At 52.2% G+C, this 15,898-nt stretch overlaps 8 protein-coding genes across 8 annotated transcripts; 6 read left to right on the top strand and 2 right to left on the bottom strand.

Annotated features, from left to right (window-relative positions):
* Window positions 1–32: 32 nt before the first annotated feature.
* Window positions 33–1,265, top strand: Z520_01298 (uncharacterized protein; the record flags this gene model as incomplete). Its single annotated transcript, XM_016771816.1, has 1 exon — window positions 33–1,265. One exon carries the CDS (start codon window positions 33–35, stop codon window positions 1,263–1,265), a length of 1,233 nt encoding a protein of 410 aa, XP_016636955.1.
* A 1,512-nt stretch (window positions 1,266–2,777) lies between these two features.
* On the top strand, window positions 2,778–3,793 carry Z520_01297 (uncharacterized protein; the record flags this gene model as incomplete). The annotated part of the gene is made up of 4 exons (XM_016771815.1): window positions 2,778–2,959; window positions 3,017–3,349; window positions 3,411–3,684; window positions 3,743–3,793. 4 exons carry the CDS (start codon window positions 2,778–2,780, stop codon window positions 3,791–3,793), a joined length of 840 nt encoding a protein of 279 aa, XP_016636954.1.
* A 2,072-nt stretch (window positions 3,794–5,865) lies between these two features.
* On the bottom strand, window positions 5,866–7,221 carry Z520_01296 (uncharacterized protein; the record flags this gene model as incomplete). The annotated part of the gene is made up of 1 exon (XM_016771814.1): window positions 5,866–7,221. The coding sequence occupies one exon, from the start codon at window positions 7,219–7,221 to the stop codon at window positions 5,866–5,868; it is 1,356 nt and encodes a 451-aa protein (XP_016636953.1).
* A 488-nt stretch (window positions 7,222–7,709) lies between these two features.
* On the top strand, window positions 7,710–8,461 carry Z520_01295 (uncharacterized protein; the record flags this gene model as incomplete). Its single annotated transcript, XM_016771813.1, has 3 exons — window positions 7,710–7,764; window positions 7,859–8,220; window positions 8,309–8,461. 3 exons carry the CDS (start codon window positions 7,710–7,712, stop codon window positions 8,459–8,461), a joined length of 570 nt encoding a protein of 189 aa, XP_016636952.1.
* Window positions 8,462–9,599: 1,138 nt separating this feature from the next.
* On the bottom strand, window positions 9,600–10,715 carry Z520_01294 (uncharacterized protein; the record flags this gene model as incomplete). Its single annotated transcript, XM_016771812.1, has 2 exons — window positions 9,600–10,506; window positions 10,561–10,715. 2 exons carry the CDS (start codon window positions 10,713–10,715, stop codon window positions 9,600–9,602), a joined length of 1,062 nt encoding a protein of 353 aa, XP_016636951.1.
* Window positions 10,716–12,920: 2,205 nt separating this feature from the next.
* On the top strand, window positions 12,921–14,215 carry Z520_01293 (uncharacterized protein; the record flags this gene model as incomplete). Its single annotated transcript, XM_016771811.1, has 5 exons — window positions 12,921–13,224; window positions 13,290–13,362; window positions 13,444–13,848; window positions 13,906–14,026; window positions 14,081–14,215. 5 exons carry the CDS (start codon window positions 12,921–12,923, stop codon window positions 14,213–14,215), a joined length of 1,038 nt encoding a protein of 345 aa, XP_016636950.1.
* A 209-nt stretch (window positions 14,216–14,424) lies between these two features.
* Window positions 14,425–14,637, top strand: Z520_01292 (uncharacterized protein; the record flags this gene model as incomplete). The annotated part of the gene is made up of 1 exon (XM_016771810.1): window positions 14,425–14,637. The coding sequence occupies one exon, from the start codon at window positions 14,425–14,427 to the stop codon at window positions 14,635–14,637; it is 213 nt and encodes a 70-aa protein (XP_016636949.1).
* Window positions 14,638–14,718: 81 nt separating this feature from the next.
* On the top strand, window positions 14,719–15,403 carry Z520_01291 (uncharacterized protein; the record flags this gene model as incomplete). The annotated part of the gene is made up of 2 exons (XM_016771809.1): window positions 14,719–14,883; window positions 14,948–15,403. 2 exons carry the CDS (start codon window positions 14,719–14,721, stop codon window positions 15,401–15,403), a joined length of 621 nt encoding a protein of 206 aa, XP_016636948.1.
* Between the last annotated feature and the right edge of the window lie 495 nt (window positions 15,404–15,898).

Here is a 15,898-nt window from a genome sequence, read left to right as displayed (position 1 = left end):
GACGCAGACACAACTGATGACGTTGGCCCGCCATGGACAACATTCAAAAAGAGCACGAAAAAGTGTGGAACAACAGCAGGCTGTCAAGGACGACTGGCCATGTTGACGACATCATCAAAGCCCTTCAGAGGGCAAGGAACGCCGTCGCCGAAGATCCTACGTCCCGACAGATTACTCTGGCAAAACTGCAGAATCCAGTCAAGACATCATTCGACGGCATCTTTTCAGGACTGAAGGACACACACGGACTACACAACAAGTATGCAAGAGCATTGGACAAGGTCTTCAAGGAGAAGGTGCCGAGCAGCGAGATTGACGCCCTGTCCTCGCACCCTACGTTGATCAACCGAGCAATATACTTGCATTTGCTTCGGGAAGGGCTATTCGATGTGGCGTCGACCCTTCATGCTGAGGCGCTCGAGAGGCAGCAGGCTCAGCAGGAGATAGCAGCTCATTTGGGGTTGGACGTGTCAATGGATCACCCCTTAGGGCTGGACGAGAAGTCGGAAGAGAATATGCACGCAGAGTTTTCCAATATGTACCACATCTTGGGTGAACTCAAGGACAACCACAACTTACAGCCTGCTATCGACTGGGCTAGAAGCAAGGCGGCAGAACTGGAAGCTCGTGGCAGTAACCTGGAGTTTGAACTTTGCAGGTTACAGTTTGTCAACCTGTTCCTTGACCGTCGAGATGGAGATCAGTACGATTTCGAAGCACCGATACGTGCTCTTCAATACGCGCAAAGAGAATTCCAGTCTTTCCGTGGTCGGTATCTCGTGGAGATTCAGCAACTGTTGGGTGCCATACCTTTTTGCTCCAATTTGGAAGAATCACCCTACAGCCTTAGATTCAACAATTCTACCACGTGGGATGAAGTCGCGACCTCTTTCACACGAGAGTTCTGCTCGCTGCTCGAGCTATCCGCAGATTCACCGTTGTACATAGCAGCTACTGCGGGAGCAATCGCCCTGCCCATACTTCTCAAATTGCAGACGATCCAGAAACAGAAAAGGACAGAATGGACATCCGAAAACGAACTTCCTGTGGAAACACCACTCCCTCCTTCTTATCAATTCCACTCAATCTTCGTGTGCCCCGTATCGAAGGAACAGACCACGGATCAGAATCCACCGATGATGCTACCTTGTTGTCACGTCATTGCACAAGAATCATTGCAGAAGCTCAGCAAAGGCGCCAAATTCAAATGTCCCTATTGCCCGGTCGAGAGCCATCCAAAGGAGGCAAAGATAGTCATTTTGTGACGGAGTCTGTGTGCTGGGACCGTCTGTGATAAGCCATCGTTGGTCTGCGACCGGCGCTTCGCTTATTCTCACATTTGGGAGACTCTGGATAGATCGGTGTCGGCAAAAGACCATGAACCGCTGACCAAGAGCAAGCCATCGGGGAAATGTGCATATGTCTAGGTGAGCAGCCATTGATGAGCAGCCAGAGGGATTGGAACACATGAAGATGGGGCCAGCAATGGCATGCATCGCGAAGCTCCCTTCTCGAATATAGTCGAAGGGACTTCTTTACCCAGTGGTAACTAGGAGATCGGCTTACAGTTGCATTCGCAATATGTCAATGTGATAGATCAATCAGATATAACTCTGCTCTCACTGCTCCGTCTACCTGGCATATCTTTGTACTCCATACTTGTGTGATCTAGGACAACGGATGAGGTCTGGCCTCTAGGACACTAATGCCAGGCACACAAAAGCACTGCAAGTGATCAACAAATGACAATCAAAGCACCATTTTGAATGCAGAGCCGAAGACTTGGTTCTATTCTGTTTTGGGATCCTTAGCTGCATATCAGGGACGACGCCTAGATGTTTCATGTTTTTCGCCTCACTCCGCTGATGGACATGGCCTGTACACCCTCTTTTTTATCAACATGCTAGTCTCCCCGGTAGAACTCCGTTGCTCTCGTCCTGCTGCCATCACATCCGGTTCCTTCTCTTTGATTGCCTGGGATTCGGCCACACCGGCTGAAGAGGGTTTGCCATTATGACTGTTCACAGTTGATCGGTCGAATCTGGGGAATTTGACTGGTCACTCGTGCGCCCCGGGGCGCATGCGGCACGCAAGGGGACAAAGGTTCGGGTGGCGAGAAAAAAGGCACTACCAACATGCAGTTTGCTACTACCACTTCGCCTACAGACTAGGCCGTGGTCCCCCGGGTATCCTTGGAACTCAGACCAGACATGGGCGCGGGGCGAAAGCTGCCAGGCGAGTCGAGTCACATCCACTGACCCAGCCAGCCAAGTGCCAGCCCAGTCATGCTCGATGTTCAGCCCCCAGAAGACCCACGACGGCCGTAAAGAGCTTGCATACGAGTCACATGCCTGCGCTCTTCGTTCGTGTTTAAAGTGGGTTCCTCCTGCGACGCGGGACCGTGTCGGGCTTCCGACAGCTTCATCTAGGCTCCATGCGGTCTGGGAACCTCGTTGCATTGATAAGCTTCCCAGCAGCCTGCCCTTGGAAGGGGGAAGCAACCTGGTCGCTATGTGCAGCCGTCAAAAGCTGCCCTCTCCTGCTGTCAGAATGTTCTTCTCAACCTTTCTTCCTCATCCTGACTGATCCCATCAATTCCAGGCAGTCCTGTCGTCGTATTTCTGCCCTCTGCTGCTTTTTCATGTACCAATGCTCTCATTCATTGCTTCCTTGCTGTCCCTGATCTAACAAGTGTTTCTGCTACTGACTCTCTTTTTCACCTCCCACTGCTCCACACAAGCTGCACAAGTCTTCCTGCGCAAGAGCTTCAGACAACAATGTTCAGTAGCAAGAGGCAGCAACCATCCAACAGCTTCTCCTCTCGATATGGAACAGGAAAATCCACAAAGCCCAAGTCTTCATTCCGCGAACAATCTGTCACCCGGGGTCTCCAGCGCTCCGAGTCGATGAGGTCTCATAGAAGGGAACACAGCACCCATACCAGTCCACCAGTTGGCAGGTAAATGACAGATATCCCTCCCAACACCGAATTCCACTGATTGACTTCCTGCAATAGTACCCTCACCTCCGCCATCATCACCATCTGCGTCGGTCCCGAGCAGAGACTCTTTGCCGGCCACGAAGAGGTTCTCGCCCGCTCCCCTTTCTTCGAGGCCGCCTGCAAGGGCCAATTCTTTGAATCCAACGCCAGAAGGATCAACTTGCCGGACGAACAGCCAGAGATCCTGTCTGCTGTTCTGGAATACCTCTACAGAGGAGACTACTATCCAAAGCTGTTGCACAACAAGAAAAAGGATACCTGGGAGTTGGAAGACGAAGCCAACGGGTCCAATGTGACCATATATCACCATGCAGCCAAACAGACCCTCATGAGGGATACGGTCATCTAGTACGTTGTGCCTACTGCCGTTGTGCCCGTTTACCGATGCTGACCGCGCTTCTTCCCTCAGCTGTTCTGCCGAACTGTACGGGCTTGAAGAACTCAAACGCCTTGCCCTTCGCAAACAAGGCCTGCGACAGGGCATGCAGATCTCTACAATCCTTGCGTCGGCACGTTACGCTTACAGCCACACGCCCGACTCAGACTCGAAGCTTCGTGCCCAGTACCTCACCTTGATCATCCGCAGCCGCAACAACTTCAAGAAGAGCGGCACCATGAAAGTCGAAATGGAGCAAGGCGGCACCCTATTCTTCGATCTTTTCGTCGCTATGTGCAACCATATGGTACGTCCCGCACACTTCTGAGCTTCATCCATGACATGGACTGACGAGTGAGCAATAGGACGACCTCAAAACACTCCGCTCACCCTTCACATCACCATTTACTCGCTAGAGAGTAAACTGATAAAAAAAAGTGATGTGCTCATCTCACCGTTTGTATCATGCTAGTCCCATTTCCACCTAAATTGCCAGCCAACTACGTGAGGATCATCTGACCCAGCACCACAATTTGTACCAGTTTGCCGTGGATTGAATACCCAGCGTCCTCCGGCGGAGTTCATTGGAATATTGTGCTTGTCGGATATCTGTTTCTGCTGCTACTCTTTTGTATCACTATCCAACAAAAATAAACACCGACTACCCTTCTTCCTGATATTGGAAACAAAGGGACGAGAGTCGACATCATTTCCGGAGGGGGGGAATGTAAAGACTGTATTACCATTTTCGGGTCTGTCTGAAAGGAAAGGTATCAGATACCAAGGGGCGAGAGGTGATGGGAGGATTTGCTCGGTCTTGTTTTTGTGTCATCTTTTGAACAACTCAATCATTCCCTCGGACGCAAGTGTGCAAATGCTTCATCTAGGAAGAAAAACTACCTTGATATGCAATGGGACTCATGATTTTCACCACCCTGTAGAGACCTTTAATCCAGACCTTTGGATGGGAACCGTATCATCGAGCACCTCTTGATATCTATCTCATTGCTCTTGAAGCAGTATAAAAATGCCGGACACAGCGATCCGTTTCAATCCCCCCTTTCCCGTCCTTTTTTCAGCCAGTCGGGTTGTACTGATTTAATTAAGTGCTTGCAGCACACCTACTGCGTAGTAGTAGCAAAAAGGCAACCGGCCGAGCTGTTTCTGACTCAGTGAGTCTCTTTTCTTCCCGGCGAAACAGCCCCCCTCCCCACCCATTCAATCCCTGCCTGGTCTCGCTAATGCAGGCCGTGGTGCCTAGCTCAAGGCAACGAGAGGTAGACAAGGGGAGAATGGTGAATTTGGGTTCGTCGGATGCTTGGACCCTGAAGGCCCTAGGACTGCGTGCAGGGTTCGGTGAATCCATACTCGGGCTTGTGAGGTATTTGTGTGCAGTGATAACGGGGCACTTTTGACTCTTTCTCCCCCGGGCTTGAGGAGAAAGTGAAAAGTGGGTCGGAACGTATCGCTCCATCACATTCCTTCGGTGGCCATTCTGTCTGGTCACTTCCAGACCTCCACTCACTCAACTTCCACCTTCAGCCTCCATGGGAGAGCCTCTCCATCTGCGTGACTTGATAGGCCAGAAGACAGGCGTGCTCGCAGGTGCCGACCAACCGTTTCCTCCCCTTGCCATCCCTATAGCCCGTCTCTTTCGATTCCATCGTGAGCCGTAGTATTCCCCCGGGAAGATGGAGGGGTGGATACTCAGATAAATAGTGCTCTGCAACTGTCGACTGCACACTTCATTTCCACTAGCGGTTGTTGCCGCAAGCAGTTAGCGCGAGCAGCTCCGCCTGTCGGGCTGAATTCGATGCTCCTTGCCGAAGAAATGGCTTGAAACCTGAGGAACATCGAGGACCAGTCGTTCTTGACATCGGATGGCCGAAGCCGCGGCCGCCTTGAACGGTTGAAGCAGAGGCTGCGGGCTAGATTGTGAGTGGGTGTGGCTCTTTGACTGCATTTCCGGTTACATGCTTGCCGTGTTTAGATCGAGCCAGGACTTTTCGAAAGCAGATTGTTTGCTATAAGTGTACTGTGTAAGTCGAAGTGGGCACCCTAGTTGATAGTCGGTGTAACATCGAGATATTCAGCCCTCCAATAGCATTTCGGTTGTAATAAAATCATTGTAAACTTGTCAGTCAGACATGCAAGCATCGAATCGACGGCATATAGCTGCAAACCGCGAATAGGTGTTGCACTGGCATGTGTTCTTCCGGTTCAGACACCCGTACCAGGAAAGGCGCCAGCCTTACTTAGTACGACGATGCCTCGGTCGCGAGCAATATAGCCTTTCATCAGGCCCTGTAGCGGTTAACAGAACCAGAGATTCCAAGTCAGCATTTTCCTTTTCAGGCGAGGGATCGAAGCAGAACTTCCGGCTGTTGAGTCACACGCATCATGTTGCACCAGGCATCCGGCAATCACCAAGGCAACAGCGGGCTTGAGCCGTATTTTGCGAGGAACACACCCTTGTTGGGGAGAAGACTCAAGCGAAAGGGTGTGGGCAAATGAACATAAAATAGGCAATGCGACGCACCTTGTAAATCATATTGGCCAGGAAACACTCAACCTCGTCCCTGTCAACCACCACGTCCGTGGCACCCTTATAACTCACACGCATTGCCGCCTCGAATTCTTCGATGCGGATCCTTGTTCGACGGATTTTGCCTGTCACTTCGCTAGTCGTTGCATCCTTGGTATCCTCCCAGCCTGCTGCCAGGAAGACCTTCCGGAACAAGTTGCGCAAGCAGAGGCCGCGGGTGCGCTCAAGAGTGAGATAGATGCGGCGTCTGACTAGTTCTGATTCAGCTTCAGAAAGAGCATCGTCGAAGGCGGCGAGCGAGCCGGCGCGGATGGCAGTGAATAATGGTGTGAAGATCCTTGTCAGAGTTGGATAAGGAGCCAACAGGGCGTTGCTAGGCAGTTGGGACTGGTTTATGATGTGTGCCGGGACTAGGTAAGTCAGGATTTGCTCTCGGTTCTTCACGGAGTCCTTGTGACACAGTTGGAATGCTTCCATTAGATTCTGTTCCGCGTCGCCGTAGTTCTCTTGCAGGAATTCAATAACTCCGCGGTAGTACTTGAATGTGCATTGGTGGGACTTTGGAAATCGCGAGAGACTGGGGATGTCATCTGCTGCGGCTTCTAGAGCACGGATGACATTTTTTGTAAGTGAGACCGAATTGAGTTTGAAGTATGTCTTGAACAGCAAGTTGGTGGTGCTGTAGATGCCCCATCTCCGTGACTCACTCTCCTCGGCTCGGTCGCTCAAGCATATCGTGAACATTCGATTGATGGTCCAGGCGGCCTGTTCCATTTTCTCGTTCTTGTTTGTGTCGCCCACGATGTCGTCTGAGAAACCACTCGCAAAGACGTCTCCATTTCCTTCCTTGGCTTTGGTCTCGGTGTCTGCTCTCATAGCTATGATGCGGAGATATTTTCCGGCAACGCTGAGGCACGGAACCGTCCAGGCCTGAAACCCAAAATTTGTGTATCCTCTCACCAGGTGATTGCACAACTCTCTGTACGCATCAAACGCCTTGGACCAGTCACAGGTGCCGGCACCCTGCCGTAGCGCGACAAGTTCTTTGACACATTTCCACAGAGCGACGAAGATGTCAACCCAAGCATTAGCTTCGGCTTTGGGCAGTTTGGCAGCATTGCGGTCTTGAATGATGTGGTAGCGTACATCGGCCGAGACCGTCTGATAGTTTGATATTTGCGCGAATGACTCGAGTCGACGGGGGTCCCGTTCTGTGTCGATGGGAGCTAGACATGATGCAAGGAGGGGACCATACCCTACCCGCTGGGCTTCGTGGAAGTCCGCAAAGATGCTCCCCATTAGACCAAATAGTTTTGGTGAAGTTACAAGGCAAATGATGAACGAGTTGTATGAGAGGAGGCTTGGGGGGGAGTTTGTTTGGGCTTTGCCGCAAATGACGAAGAAAGTCCGATGGACCAATCACGGACCAGCTGGGAAGGAGCGCCAAGGAAAAACGTAACTCTTGGCACACGAACCCCAGAACCAAACTTGAAATCCGAAGCCTCGCTGCTGCGACTCTCTTAGCGATCAAAGCACATCGACGACGAGCCACGTTTTGAGGTCGATCAAACACAGTCAAGGTATGAGAGGAAATTGATCCTGGAGAATTCAAAGCTAACTCGCCGCAGATGGGTAAGTCTCCGCAACACAATTCCTTCCCCCTACGAACCACTTTTGCCGAGTCGAAGAGCGCCCGCGAGGAATTTTCAATTGGAGGTCTCTGCAAAAGAATTTGAGGGCACATGATGTGAAAGCCTGTGAAGAGAGGTAGAAGCGAAAGGAACAGCATGTCTCGAGATCTCAGCCGCAAAATGTCAAAAGAGAAGGCAACCTTCTCCACACGTTGGAAATGGACCTTTGATTGACGCCAAAGCTCATGATCAAAGCAACCGCTCAGTCTCGAGAGAACCAAATCTGACATGTCCATCTTTTATAGGTCGCCTTCAGGAATACCAGGTCATCGGGCGGTCGTTGCCCACCGACGCGAACCCAACCCCAAAGCTGTACCGCATGCGCATCTTCGCACCCAACACCGTGGTGGCCAAGTCGCGCTTCTGGTACTTCTTGTCCAAGCTGCGCAAACTCAAGAAATCCACGGGCGAGGTCGTCTCTCTCAACGTCATCCACGAGAAGCGGCCCCTCAAGGTCAAGAACTTCGGCATCTGGATCCGATACGACTCGCGATCGGGAACGCACAACATGTACAAGGAGTACCGAGAGATGAGCCGCACCGATGCCGTCGAGGCCCTGTACCAGGATATGGCTGCCAGACATCGTGCCCGATTCAGGAGCATCCACGTACGTTTTTTTTTCTCCCTTCCCCTTTAGACTCCGGAGCGGGGTTTGAAGACAAATCATAACTAAACATTTGACTTGCGCCCCGCAGATCCTCAAAGTCGTCGAAATCCAAAACCCCAACGACGTCAAGCGACCATACATCAAGCAACTGATCTCTCGCAACCTCAAATTCCCGCTCCCCCACCGCAGCAGCGGTTCCAAGAAGCTCTTCACCCCCAAGAGACCTACCACATTTGCCTAAGGATAGGGATGACCGTTTCCTTCTCTCGATCGAGCGGTGTCGCGATGCGTGATTGATGCTGGCTCTTGCGAAAAACCGAGGGTTCTTTCCACGGTCTGCCCGGAAGAGAACGCACGGGGAAAAGTGGTTGCGATCGGGTGGATGGATTGTGGTCGTTAAGAATCATCTTGATACGAAGCAACTGAAAGGTGGAGGGGTTTTAGACTTACTCGGGCTGCATCCAGGGAAGATGATGGTGTGTGGACTCGAACAAACAATGACGACACGGTGGGAGCGAGCGGCGTGGTTTCATTTACCTGCATTGCCTGGGTTGACGACCAAACGCAGCGCGGGAAGGGAAAAGAATATTGATCGATCAATCCAATCCATCCAAATGAACTCAAGTCACAGAGAAGGCCATCGTTGGCAAATGCGAAACCTCCCCCAGAAATTCCAAATTGACACATGGAAACCATGCAGTCAAGAGAGAGGGCCATGGCGTTCACATCCTGGATACCTACCTACCCAGGCAACTCCCTGGAGCGTCCAGCCCAAAGTGCCCTCTGTCTCTCTGTACCTCTCTCTTTCTCTTATCTCTTCTTGTCCCCTCACACGGACTGATTTCTCACAATCCTCCCTGTCAAGTGATATGTTTGCCCGTCTACCTACCTACAGTGCTTAGTGTAGCCTTACCAGTTGTTGTTATGTGTTGGAGTTGGCGGATCCGGCAATAGCCCAAGGGAAGGTTTGAATGTTCTACCCGAATTCTTTCGCGCCAGATCGTGTGAAAATCCGACGTTGAAGGGAGTGGTGAAGAAGAAGCAGCGATCATAGAACCATGTCTATTGTCCATAAATTGTATTGTTATTGTACAACGTACAGAGCGGCCAAGTCTTTGGCACGATCAGATCAGAAATTGCGAGCATAAGGGTATTCTTGCCAGGATTATGTGCACCCGGAAGCGCAGAGACGCAAACCTAACGGCTTGTAAGCTGTAGAAGTATGTCATATTGGTTCCCCACCACTTTGACCTCCTTTTTGCTCCCTCAAGTGCTCCGAGCGTGGCGACCATTCTCGCTCGTACTGTGTGTCCATGATGAGACTCATCGCATATGGTGCCAAAAGACGCGGGTGTCGCCCAGAGCATGACCGTCACGGGTTATTGTTCGTTACGGTGAGGGGCTCTGGCCGTGATGATATGGATTTGGTTGTAGACATGGACATGGGTATCAGCCGCCTGAGCTAGTGCTTCGTTGCAAAGGCGTTTGACGTGATCAGGAGGCCAATTGGAGAACTTGCATAGAGGCGCAAGACTGATGGCTTCGAGCCCATAGGCACCCCCGCCATTCCAATCCGGACCCATCATGAGCTGCCACCATTGTGACATGCGATACATGTAGTCCTCATTCTTGCCCCATGTATTCAACGGAATCTGGAATACAACGTGCTGGACATCCCTGAACCCCACGCGCTTCAATGTGTCGTCTACTGTTGGATCCCAGTGAAGACGACGACCGGCTGCTTCGTATGTAGCCTTGATATAGAGTTCCCACCACTCTGTCAGCTTTCCCTGCTGCAGCGTACCATCGTCACATCGGGGCTCAAAGTCAAACTCGACCCATTCAAAGTAACCTCCGGGCACAAGATGGGCGAAAATTTTCTGAAAGAGAGCCTCCCAATTCGACACACTGCCCAAGCCCATCTGAAGGTGGATCAGGTCCCATGACGCTTCTCCCAGAGCCCAAGGGCCCTCGTAATCCCAGGGGACAGTGTAGTCGACAGAATCACTGGGATTGGGTGGGCCTTGGAATTGTATGTCGACGCCTCTGAACTCGGCATCCTTGAAGGTGTGTGACATGTCTATGATCCAGACGCCGGTGCCGCAACCCAGATCAAGGACCCGAGGCCGACGAGGTCGACCATCCCACGGGTCTGTCTGCATCCGGAGGAGTTCGTGCGGGACTTCGGTAATTCGTCGATGCTTGGGTCTGAGAACCTTGAGCATTGTGTGCACCATATCCATCCTTCTCTTCTCTGCCTCGTCGTGGGGAAACAAATATTGTCCACTGGGGTCAAACTTGTGTTAGCCGTTTATAAGAGAAAGGAGTCGAGGTGCTTACATTCTGTAGGCGCCATATTCTCGACCATATCGTTTCACCGTAGTCCTCCAGGGAGGAAGCTCGGGATTCATTGATACAGTCGTGGAGGGGCGTAAGTGGACTTCGAAATTTGGAGGGATGAAGAAGTTGGACGCTTGCGCTTGACCTTCACTCATTCTTTACCAGAATATACCTCGATAAGAGGGGCCAGCCCGGACCAGAAATGACCGCCCACAGCTTTTGCTTTTGGTTCACAAAATGCGTGACACTGACGACCCGGGCCTGAGGATGGAGCGGCTAGGAAGTGGGAGAGGGAATAGTTACACCACCGGGCCCCCAGAAAACCGGTCGATCTCAATGCAACCGACCCAGAAAAGAGGGAACGTGTCACCATACATCAAGGATTTTACTTGCTTTTTGCGGTCGGTGTGCGTCTGAGAGATCGGGGGCGCAGAATGAATGCCTTACAATGTAACGAATGATGAATACCTTAGGTAGGCAGATAGAGTGAGGAAGGCTTCGAGCAGTCTTTCTTATTCTCCGTAGATGACTTTCGGTTAGGCGATCAGCGTAGCCTGCCCGTCAGTAGGAGCCAGATGCGAAAGGGTGGGTATCTTGTATTGTGCTGTACTCCCCTCTTGCGTACTAGACTGGGCCACCGGGCATTTGACCCTTGGAGTTCAGGTTTGGCGAAGCAGCGGGTCAGAGGTTGTGCGATGCACCCTGGAGGGGTGAGAAGGAGGGGAGGGGCGCATGGCAAAATCCCACCAGTTCACAGGAAGGAGGGCGGATCTCGTCAGATGAAGGGAGTACGAGCGGGTGCGAGTAGTGAGAGGCAAGCACGAGCACCCAGAAAGAAGGGTCGACATCGGCATTAGGGTGGAGAAGTCGCACTGCCGACACCAGAGCAGTGGAGTGATGCACGACACAATAGTCAAGTCAGGCAGCGGGGGGGAATCCCAGCTGGCGTGCAGAATCTTCATGGAAGAGACCGCTGGAGCCTCCGAAACTGGGATGACGGAGCTAGGGTTCAAGGTTGTGGTGAAAGTGAAAGCTCCAGGCACCCAGCCAGGGCTCCTTCGCATGAGTAGTTGGGTACCTACCTGGTAGGTAGGCTACGGGTCGTTGCGCGCGCTAGGCAGTAGTAGCAGGTGCAAGTCACCCAGAAAGAGAAGGCTTCTTAGGCACTGAGGTGCGTGGACGAAGCACCGAGTAAGAGCGAGGTAGGATATGATGCATGCCGAGTCAGAAATGTTTTCATACCTGCTGCTGGAAGACCCCGCAGCAATGATTTGTTTACCTACATGCAGCTGGGTGTCACATCAGCCGCCGCCGCCAGAGTGGGCTAGCCATCCAAGGGGAATTAACTGACAAGGGCTTTCCAAACTGCTGGGACCGGTGCTGTAAGTAATACCTGAGAGCCGGCACAGCCGGGGCTTGGGCAAGGAGGGGGATGCTTGATCCCAGAGCGAGCCGAAGCGTCTCAACTAACTCGATATCGGATAGGCCCTCCATACCTGGGTAGCTGGGTAAGGTAGCTAATGGTAAGTCCCGTGCCCATTCATGGTCCACGACCGAAAGATTTCCTAATTACCCGGTAGGGAGCTTCCCAACACAGAGTGCTCCGGAGAGTGGCCCGGACACCCAAGTCACTCGTTCCAATCCTTGTCCTCGGTCTCTCTACGAAGTGCCATTGTTTGTTCGCTTACCACGGCTAGTTACACTTACAGAACAAATAGATCTGCCAGGAAATGTTTTGTCGTGCTTGAACCGCGCCCAGACCATGACTCGTGATCCGCCATCCAGATTAGCGGTTTATTTGAACTAGCTGCCAGTGAGACTTTTCCCACTCGTCCCCGTCTGCTGCTCGTTCTGCCCAACGCCTTCTGGGTGCTCAGGTGGCTTTTCCCAACGAAATCAAATGGAGGGAGCGGCCTGTGTTCACTCCTTTAGACAGAGGCACGAGAGGGTCGTAGTCAGAGAGGGGCGTGGTGGGTTGGCGGGCTAGTGGGCGTCGCTAGCCCACCTGGTATTTCTAGCACCTGCGCCATGCCATTCCATGCCTTTACCCCTCCGTACACCTACTAGCAGTAAAATGCGGCTGCAGTTGCCAGTGACGGTGGTCAGTGTGGTCACTGGTCACTGGTGAAGTCGGTACTGGAACTGCGCCGATCGCTGTGGGAAGTGATTCGTCGCCTGTCACCACTAACGACATCCTTACCCAGGAAGACTCCATGTCTTTGCTCTGTATCCCTCCCAAACTGCCCGTCCTGCACACCGCCAGTTGTCTCCAGCATTTGTCTGAAGGGTGAAAGGGCCCCTTCCACTGCTTCGAAGCCGACTAGCCCGACCTAGTTTGCATAGGAAATCCTCTCTTCGACATGCTCCAAACCTACCAAGAGCTCGCCAGCCGTGCGCCATCCAGGCAGGAAGATGTCTACATTTTTGCAATAGCCCCCGTCACGGGCCGTGGCCTTGCCGCTATCACCTCTGCCGATGAACTCCTCCTTCTCAATAGGGACAACCTGGCTGGATCCAACCCCGTGGGGATCCAAGGTGTCCCCCACGGGCTCTCTTCATTAGTGGTTGAGGACCAGGGAACAACTGTCATGTGTGCTGGAAATGACGGAACCGTGGCAGTGTTTGATGTTCGAACTCCATCGAGTGTTGCCCACTTCAAGTCGGGTAAGGCATTGACAGGAGCCCTCTCCTAGTGGTCTCTAAGCTGACGAATCATCTCTGCTGCAAAGCCAAACCTGTCAATTGTCTGGCCTCCAGGCTGAACGATGTGGCTCTTGGCTGCGAGGCGGTCGTCTCCATCTGGTAGGTCGCATCTGCCTTGTGTACCATTCAAGTAGCCTCCTTCCGGCCCAAGCCAAGTCAACCACTGATTCAACCTGGTAGGGATCGGAGACAGGGGAAGCTAAGATGGCAGAATGCTGAGGTCAACGATGAGATCACTGCATTAGATTTCCATCCTTCCAGGGATAATCTGCTCCTCAGCGGAGGCGATGACGGTGTAGTCTGCGTGTTTGACACTCAAATCCAAGAAGAGCAAGACAGTCTGCTTCAGGCCGTGAACCATGGTCCAATTCACAAGGCAGGCTTCTTGGGGCCAACGGACCTATACGCTTTGAGTTCGGACCAGAATCTTTCATTGCACTCTCTCACTGTTGATGACGCAGATGCTGAGGCAGATCAGCCAGCGCCGGATCAGTTGGGGGACCTAAGACCAGCCATCCCCTGCGAATATGTGATTGACATCCTCCATAGCGGCACGGACCATATTGTGGCTTGTGGCTCGCACAGGTTCGTATAACCTCGTTCCACATCTGCCTTCTCCTCTCAACCTAACTCTTTGGGCAGTAATTCTCGTGTGGACTTGATCCGAGTGAACCGAGGGGTCGGGCTCAATTTTGACCAGCGAATCGTCCTCGAAAACGCTCATGGAGGAGAGGTTGTTCGATCAATATTTGCGGATGAGACCGTGGGTCGACTAGCCTTGTTGCTTTGTGCGTAGTCTCGCTAACATCATGCGCAGGATGGTACAATTTTTACGGCAGGCGAGGATGGACGGATCATGGCATTCCGTCCACAAGGCAGTGGCCTAGCTACCACCCCTACTAAAGCGACGAAATCTAAGAAGATCGCCGATACAAGATACAGGCCCTACTGAACCAGGCGCAGGGAGCTACCGCTCTGTGCATCCAGGAGAATCACGATTCGCACCTCCCTCGTCCTAGAAGGCGCAGTCAATGGACCGAGACTGGGTCGCCCTTTCCGGTGACAGAGTGTCTGAATGACGCTGTCTGGAAGCATTACCGTGTTTGCTTTCACGCTTCGAGATACCATCACGTACCGTTCTGCGCTCGACATCCCGTAACGATGTATCTCTTTTTCATCTGCAGTCTTACACTCATCCAGATTGCTCAATCCGTCAGTGTCAACTGTCCCTGCGGGTGGCTACTGAAGGAGCAAGACACTATTTACACGCACCGACTTTATGAGGATTTCGCCCAGTATCCCGACATTGACTCACTTCTCAACAGCCGCGAAGCTGCCAGGTTCAACCGAGATTGGATGATCTACGATTATTAGCAGCGCGCCGACAATCCAACCATCCGGTTGAACGCCAAGTATGACTGGACCAATGTCGAGATCAAGGACAAGCACCTTGTAATGAGGCAGCGCGGATATAGCCGGGCAGATCTGGATGCCTACGCGACCGTCAGCATTGCTGGTATCCAAAGTCGACAGACTGACATGCTCTATGGAACCTATCGATCAGTGTTCAAAGTCGAAGGCTCCAACGGTGGCGCCTGTGCGGGATTCTTCTGGTATCGTGTGAGCAATCCTTGTGCCCCTGCTTTCCGAACCGGAGGTGGGAAGCTAACCCCAGCCCGCGCAGGACGACCGATCAGAGATTGACATTGAACTGGTCACAAAAGGCACTTCACTTGTGAACAACACGATCAGCTTTACCTCGCACCCCTCTCTAGCACCAGATGGCTCGCCCGTCCCAGGCGCGACCTTGGCGAAGTCCTTGAGCGATCCCGCATTCAGCCCAGGTGTATTTCGCGAATATCGATTTGACAGCCACCCGGATCTCGGGATCGCATACTACGTCGATGGCAAGATCGTCCACAAAAACACCCACAACGTCCCGAAATTGGGCGGCAATCTACAACTCAAGCTGTGGGCAGACGGGAACAAGTGGTGGAGCGGAACACCCAGCACCACGGACGTGTTTATGACTATTGAGAGCGTTATTGCCTACTACAACACCACTACTCTGGACCCTCGTTGGTTGGACAACTGCACAGCTGCTGGAGGTCCCAGTGATAGCACTATCTGCACTATCTAATAGTCTTGTTATTGATTCTTTTCACCAGTGGCAGAGAGACACGAACGCGAGAGCTAAATGAAACTGAGAATTCTTTCCTTTTCAGATTTATGCCTCGTTTTCAAGTGTTTGACCATCGCCCGTGCAGTCACCACAGCACCTTTTCCGCTATCTGTAACTCGACTCTGCCTCAGCCTCCATGAAATTTCCCTGGTCTCAGGCCAATCAACCACCACGGTTCGCCCGAACAACTAGCTGCCCCCCCCTCCGCCTTCCATCCCCACCGCTATCTACACCACGGTCTACGGCAGGAGAAAAGGATAGAGCAAAAGGCGAGCGTTTTCAAAATACTTGGTCACAAAAGAGTACCCAACGAGATAAAAGTCTGATTACTTTTCCGAAGGGTTGATTGATCATCCGAGGGGAACATATAAGATATATCTCTATCGTATGTACTGTAGGTATATATATGCAGGCCCCAAACCGCCATTAATTAATCTCATGTCCTTCCCATTG

Source organism: Fonsecaea multimorphosa (genome assembly GCF_000836435.1).
Source record: "Fonsecaea multimorphosa CBS 102226 unplaced genomic scaffold supercont1.2, whole genome shotgun sequence".
Taxonomy (NCBI): domain Eukaryota; kingdom Fungi; phylum Ascomycota; class Eurotiomycetes; order Chaetothyriales; family Herpotrichiellaceae; genus Fonsecaea; species Fonsecaea multimorphosa.
This window is presented reverse-complemented; position numbering and strand designations above follow the sequence as displayed.